We start from the raw sequence: 7,078 nt of genomic DNA, 5'->3' as shown, positions 1-7,078 counted from the left end.
ATTTTTCAGTCACTACCCGGATTCGAACCCGGGACCTTTGAATGAGAGGCCAACACCTTAACCTCTAGGCCACAAGAGCCCCACGTTGAGTGAGTTAATAAATCAGCATGCTGATACCTGTTGTAGCTGCACATGACACTGTAGGTACCAGCCTCCACACATTTCTTGAAGGCTGGTAAAAAAGTCATCCTCCAATCTCTCTCTGTCACCTGAAACCAAGGCAAATGACAAATACGAGTAAATGAACAGACACCAGCATGCAGAGGCTGATCAAATGAAACAATTCCATACCATAAATAAGAGCAAATATGTTTTTGTCTCCAAGAAAACTACCTCGGATGCTTGTTGTGTACACAATTTTAGTCCATAATCCCCCCCCCTCCCCCCAAAACCACCCAAACATAATTGTTTATTTTCTTAACTCACTAAGGATGCTGCTTTGGGGCACTTTTAAGAAAAAGAAACATTAGCATTATTCATATAGATTAAATTTTCAATTCAACTTTCTTTATCTGTAACTATAAAATGCAGGCAACAACAGCATACTATGGAACATATAAAGTCACGTTTCTGATTTGAGTGAGATGGTTCAAAATGTGCCATAGAATTGCCTTTGGTCTGCAGCTGAATGAACATATGAGTCACTTTGCGGTGAAATCAGGTGCTCCTCAGTTTTCGGGCATGTGAAGTTATCAGTATCATCTGAAAGCTTATTGATTTGCCTTGGTTTGAGGAAGAAAATACTCAACAAGCTTGAGTAAAAGTTGAGATATTTGCGATTGAAGGAGGAGGGGGTCACTTGGTTTCAGAGTAAAACTCGTGAGAGTAAGGCCACCAAAGCTTGGTAATTCAATAGCCTGAGAGTCCTTGAAAATTGAACATTTACATATATTGTCCTTTTAATCAATGTTTTTCAGTACAATTCACATGCAAATGTGTTTTTGTAAGGACATAAAAAGTGTTGAGCCAAAAAACAATAATTCGATAAAAACTGCCAAACTGGAGGAAAAAAGCTTGTTATTTCTTCGATTCCATTATTTTGACTGGCCCCTGATTTCATCACAACGCCTCACAATATAAAAGTATGTGTCTGCTATGTCCTAAAAGATTTAATATGAAAGAACAAAACTCCCCAAAGCACAGTGAATCAACAAACACAGTTACATTTTACATTTGGAAAAGTGGAGAGGAAAGCACCATAAGAAAGTAATGTGGAAACTGAATGGACATTATTTTGTTTGTTTGTTTTTGTTTTTGTAAAGTGTTTTACAGCGCTCGCAACTGCATAGATCATATGAGCGCACGGGACACACATAATATTTTCAGTTGGTAGGAAATTTTGAATTTTGCCCGGGTGGGGCCGAAGCCTACTCTTATCGATTTTAGACCACCAAGGGATCTTTAACGTGCGCAACTTGCACACGGGCCCTCCGAGATTTTTCGCCCTTGTCCGAGAAGGCTAGGTGTAGATCTTTCCTACAAGAAGATCAGGGGTGTGGCAGAAAGACAGCAGTAAGGAGGAGCTAAGGAGTAGCAGTAGAAAGGCTGCAGAAAGAGTCAGGAGCCCAGAGGAGGGGGCAAAGGAGGTGAGGGGGCGGGGGCAGAAAGTGGAAATGAAAGCAGACAACAGAACATTGCTAGAGAGCAGGAAAGGAGGTGAAAGGAGACAATTTTAGAGAAGAAAATTTTTCGGTCGCTACCCGGATTCGAACCCGGGACCTTTGAATGAGAGGCCAACACCTTAACCTCTAGGCCACGAGAGCCCCCTCATTATTTTGTGCTACTAGAAAAACGCACATGAGCATCAAAGACAAATCTGGAGACTGGAATATTTTCAGGACCTCCGTGGACGTCAAAATGCTTGCAGCCAGCACTTGTCATGATGTACCTTGTGCCAGGACCTGTAGGTGGGGGAGAAGGGGGGGAAGGTGGGGAGATAACAAACCATAAAACGATTATTTTTTTATTTTGAGAAGGGCTCAAGACTGCCTGAATGGGAAGAGAAACATCATGTCTCCATTTAGAAAGCAGGCCACAAGCAAAAATGTCACTTGGAAAAATTATATAGGTTTAACACTCTTTGCAACACTGATAGGTTATTTAAGAGGTGGGACCTCCAAATGTAACACCCATCCCCGATAGGACCAAGCCAAATGGGAAAATTCCAGGGAACTGCCTATCCCTAGAGCTTGTTTTTTTGCTTTGTAAAGTGTTTTACAGCGCTCGCAACTGCATAAGGTCATATGAGCGCGCGGGACAAACCTAATATTTTCAGTTGGCAGGAAATTTTGAATTTTGCCCAGGTGGCTGCCGAAGCCTACTCTTATCAATTTTAGACCACCAAGGGATCTTTAACGTGCGCAACTTGCTCACGGGCCCTCCGAGATTTTTCGCCCTTGTCCGAGAAGGCTAGGTGTAGATCTTTCCTACCAGAAGATCAGGGGTGTGGCAGAAAGACAGCAGTAAGGAGGAGCCATGGAGTAACAGTAGAAGGCTGCAGAAAGAGTCAGGAGCCCAGAGGAGGGGGCAAAGGAGGTGAAAGGGTGGAGGCAGAAAGTGGAAATGAAAGCAGACAACAGAACATTGCTAGAGAGCAGGAAAGGAGGTGAAAGGAGACAATTTTAGAGAAGAAAATTCTTTGATCGCTACCCGGATTCGAACCCGGGACCTTTGAATGAGAGGCTAACACCTTAACCTCTAGGCCACGAGAGCCCCCTTCCCCAGAGCCTCGAACATGACAACCCACAATCTCATAATTACAAGTGTTGTCACTTCTATCCATATGATTTTACATGAGGAGGCCAGCTTCAAAGACAAATATTTCGTGGTCTTCTGTAGCCTGTACAATTTCTGGAGAGACACAGGGGTTGAGCAGACCTATTCTCTGAGCTTTCACTTGGGTAGGATGGGTATTTATTCAAAACAATATCGTGATAACGCAAAGCATGCTGAGGGGTGTGCAGAAATGTTTTCTAATGACCGCAACTCTTACCTTGGAGGCCAGAGACATAGTTCTGAGCCAAAACACCTGTCATGTACGGGTCTTCTCCATAGGTTTCCTAAAAGAAAAGGAAGACATATAGACAAACTAAGTCCGATTGGTACAATCCAATATTCAAATCTTGAGTTTCTGAACAGTTATAGCAGTTGTAGAAAGTAGATCTACCACTTTTTTTCAAAATCAAATTATGTATTATTGATCTCATTACAAAGGTTCATGTAATGGCATTTTTATTCAGGAATTTAAAGAAATAGGCCTTATATTTCACAATACAAACAGTGCGATGATTAGTATAGAGAGTTATCAGAATATACCATCACATTCTTTACTACAACATCAATACATCTATTGCCTATCTTTTAATCTAAAATAAGATATAAAAGCTTGGGAAGCTGAACTAGTTCTCTAACCATCCCGGGGTTTTTCACTACTACTCAATAGCTATGGAGTTTTTCTAATATATATGTGAGGCCTGCTAACAAAACGCGATACTTCTCGGATTTTAGCCTAATCAAATTCATAGGTTGATTTTTAACAATTTATTGGTATGAAATTACAAAAGACATGTTAAGCGGGAAGAAAAAGGCATTGGTTTAGAATCTATAAAAATAACCTTTGTGCTGATTTTCCGCCGATATCTTCATTTATTGATAGCGAGAAGTAACTCATTTTGTCAGCACGCCTCACATAGTGTTTGTGTATTATAAGTAAGGAAAAGCATAGATCTAGCACAATAATAAAGCCTGTATGATGCAAATAAAAAGTAAGACAAACAAAGTAAAAGTAAAACAATTGAGGCAAGAAAACAGAAAGAACCTAGAAGTGGTGACTTCAAACCACATGTTCAATGATTGTATTAATCAGTTTGACACTGAGCATTGAAGAAAAATGTGTAGCAACAAAGACTTACGAAACAAAACATAAGAACACGAGTAAGCCTAGAGACCCCCTATCCTATCCTTGCAAAAATATGCAACTATCCTTTCTTCCATCCACTGGCCTAACTTGTATTTTTTTTAATGGTAGGGAAATATAGAATTTTACCATGGCGGTGACCTAATGGGCTGCTCTTCTCTGATTTTCTACCATCAAGGGATCTTTAACATGCTCAACGTGTGCATTAGGCCTCCAAGATTTTTTGTTCTTATCCAAGAAGACTAGGAGCTCGATCTTACCTATCTTAAGATCAGGGGTGAGGAGGAAGGAGGGAAAGTGATAATTAAATCATTTATTCTGGTTGGGCTGTCTATTTATCTTAAATTGACAGCCACAATGATCTTAAGAAGTTAGAGACAAGCAGCAATGGGTGCAAAACTTGCAAAATGCTTTTCATAGCAATATCCTACACTGTGACTCATTCCATGGGTGGTTGGCGGGTGCTCTGGGGTGATTTGCTCCTTCATTTCTATCAAACACCTATCACCCTTATCTCTCCCCCTTTTTTGTATTTGTTACATTCTTGTGACGCCTCTAAACTTCAGCACTTATCTGACCTTACTGTGTTGCAAGTGCCGTAAAACTCTTACTTAAACTAAAAGTGTGACTCACCTGGTTCCTGCCCCACCGTGGATCTCTCATGATGTTGACCACCGGGCTGAAGCAGCTGGCACTGGTGTGGTCAGCGAAGATGCCTCTTTTGACAAAGTCATTGTGCTTAGCCCGCACCTCCTGCCCCGTCGCATGAGCAACCGTCTTAAGAATATGAGGACTGCAAAAGTAACACAAGGAAATGTTTAAAATAAAAGGTGTACTCAAAACAGGCCTCAATTCATTTACAGCACAAACTTCTTTTTTTTCTTCTTTATTCTTTTTGAGCAAGTATTATTTTCAACATTTTCTTTTAATTAAATTGATATTGAGTGAGTCCACAGAGAGAGACTAAAAACAAAAAAAAAGGTAGGGACATGTATTTTACAAAATATTTTTACAGTTTTATCATTTGCTTTGGCCGGACAATAAGGTTGATTTATTATCAGTTTTGAACATATTATTATTAACTACCTTTCACTCAGTCACTTACGTCAACAAAGAAAGAATCAGGCCACTGTACAACCAGAAACCCTTACTGAATTCCACTCTGTAGATGATCAGAGTCTTGCACATTATATAAAAGAAGAAAAACTCCAAAGATAACACCACTAGCTTGAAAGCTGCTTGCAAAAATTACATGCAGAAGTCAGTATCAGCAGACCTGTTGCTGTACTTCAGTCAAATGTGATGTCAAAGAATAGCCATTGAAGTTTCGTGTAGAATAATTGCTCACCTTCCGGATGCAGGTTCTTTCGGTGTCTCTTGATAATGAAGATAGGGGGGCCCCTTCTGGGTGGATGTTATTTCTGTTCTTCTGTGATCTAGTGCGACTGAACGCCTCAATGGCGACTGCTCTACGCCCCGATCGACTCTGTCCCTCTTTTCACTCACTCATGAGTGCACGGGTCTCTCCAGTCCCGTAAATCTCTCCACGTCGCTGCGGGTTCAGATTTTTGCATTTTTGCCAGTACAGACGGGCTGGTGTCAACTATTCTTTTACACCACATTTCTTTTTTAATAATTAGTTAATTATGAATTCCCATGCCCTGGACGGTACAACAGAACGTCCCCCCCCCCCCTCCCCTCGATGTTGTGAAAAGCATTTTACAGCATTCTCAACTGCAAAAGATCAAATGAGTGCGCGGGACACATTAAATATTTTTAGTTTGGTAGGAATTTATTTCGAATTTTGCTCATGTAGCAGGCGAAGCCTACTCTTATCGATTTTGGACCACCAAGAGATCTCCCCCTTTTGAGATCCACAAAAGGGAAGCAAAGAGCAAAGAGCAAGAAGTTTTACCTAAAAGTGGCAGCCAGACCAATAGCTTGAGGGAAGGCCGTTGCATTCCCCACAGCCTGTGCGTCCCCCCGCAGACATTCCGTATTCCAGTTGTATGGTCCAATACCTGGGAATGCATTAAATAATAATAATAATAATAATAATAATAATAATAATAATAATAATAGATAGCATGTGTATAGCGTAGATTCACTCTCAACAGCAAGCTCTACGTGTTTTATAATCTATATCAAATAACTAATAAAAAAAGAAATTAACATTGAAAAGGAAAATGACAAAAGAGCAGCAAAATAAGAATCCTAATCCCCAGCAAACAACTGGATATCTACATGTAAAATGTTCTGGATGGTCAAGGCAATTTCTTATTGAGTGAACACATCATCCAAAAGGAGTGCAGTGCGTTTATTTCTTATAAAATTGTTTTTATATATTTTATACATAGCACATGATCCTAGCTCTTTACAACTAGTATGACCCCCAGAAGACCCTAAAAAAATACTCTGAAACATACATTCTTGATTTTGTGTATGGGTTAAAAAAAATAATAAGACGATGAAAACCAAGTGCGATGGTAAAACAAACACACGAGTCGCCACCACTCGGAGAACGAGCGACGCTTCTGTCGCAAGTTCACATCAACATCCATTGTTACTTTATTACAGATTAGGTAAACAAATCAGTGACCAGCCACTTCACATACGATTTGTGCATGAGTAAGTTGTGGGCGGGGCTTATAGGTTATGACGGATTATGATACCCTCACCAGCAGTTGACAATTTATTGTTAGGCCTACCCATTTGTCCACTTGAGTAAACATTCATCGGAGGGACTAACAATAACAACACATGAATGAATTATGACGGCCCGTCCATAACGTGAGGGGCCGATTCAAAATTTTTGACAAAGTATTGGGCATTGAGTGACCACGTCCGGCTGCCTGATGCAGGCAAATTTGACTATGGGTTGATAAAATAAAGTGGCTGTGGCCGCGTTGGACAGGTGTCCGTTTTACACAGTTTAATTATAGAAAAAAACGCAAGGGGGGAAATGGAAAGTGGCCGTTTGCACAGATGGCCGTATTATACAGGTGGCCGCCATGGTAGGTTCGACTGTATTACTAAGAGTGTGTTGATGCCTACTCTATAATTCAAGTATCCAGTAACTAATCTCAACTCTTAATCTCTGACTTGTATTCATTGCTAAGAGAACTTTTTTAAAAGACACATGAATGCAGCAGCAGCAGCAGC

General features: G+C 40.5%; 1 protein-coding gene across 2 annotated transcripts in view; it reads right to left on the bottom strand.

The window, feature by feature from the left end:
* The window catches only part of LOC101860338 (xylan 1,4-beta-xylosidase), a 22,383-nt gene that overhangs the window by 10,430 nt on the left and 4,875 nt on the right, over positions 1–7,078 (bottom strand). For both annotated transcript variants that reach the window (XM_035970281.1, XM_013083646.2), the window contains exons 3-7: positions 5,832–5,937; positions 4,550–4,709; positions 2,993–3,059; positions 1,798–1,901; positions 118–209 (exon numbers count right to left, since the gene is read on the bottom strand). In XM_035970281.1, the coding sequence (XP_035826174.1) occupies positions 118–209; positions 1,798–1,901; positions 2,993–3,059; positions 4,550–4,709; positions 5,832–5,937 (529 nt within the window). The remainder of the gene's footprint in view (positions 1–117; positions 210–1,797; positions 1,902–2,992; positions 3,060–4,549; positions 4,710–5,831; positions 5,938–7,078) is intronic.

The sequence above is a fragment of the Aplysia californica genome, unplaced genomic scaffold (assembly GCF_000002075.1).
Source record: "Aplysia californica isolate F4 #8 unplaced genomic scaffold, AplCal3.0 scaffold00246, whole genome shotgun sequence".
Lineage (NCBI taxonomy): Eukaryota > Metazoa > Mollusca > Gastropoda > Aplysiida > Aplysiidae > Aplysia > Aplysia californica.
Note: the sequence above shows the minus strand (reverse complement) of the source record. Positions and strands in the feature narration are given on the sequence as shown.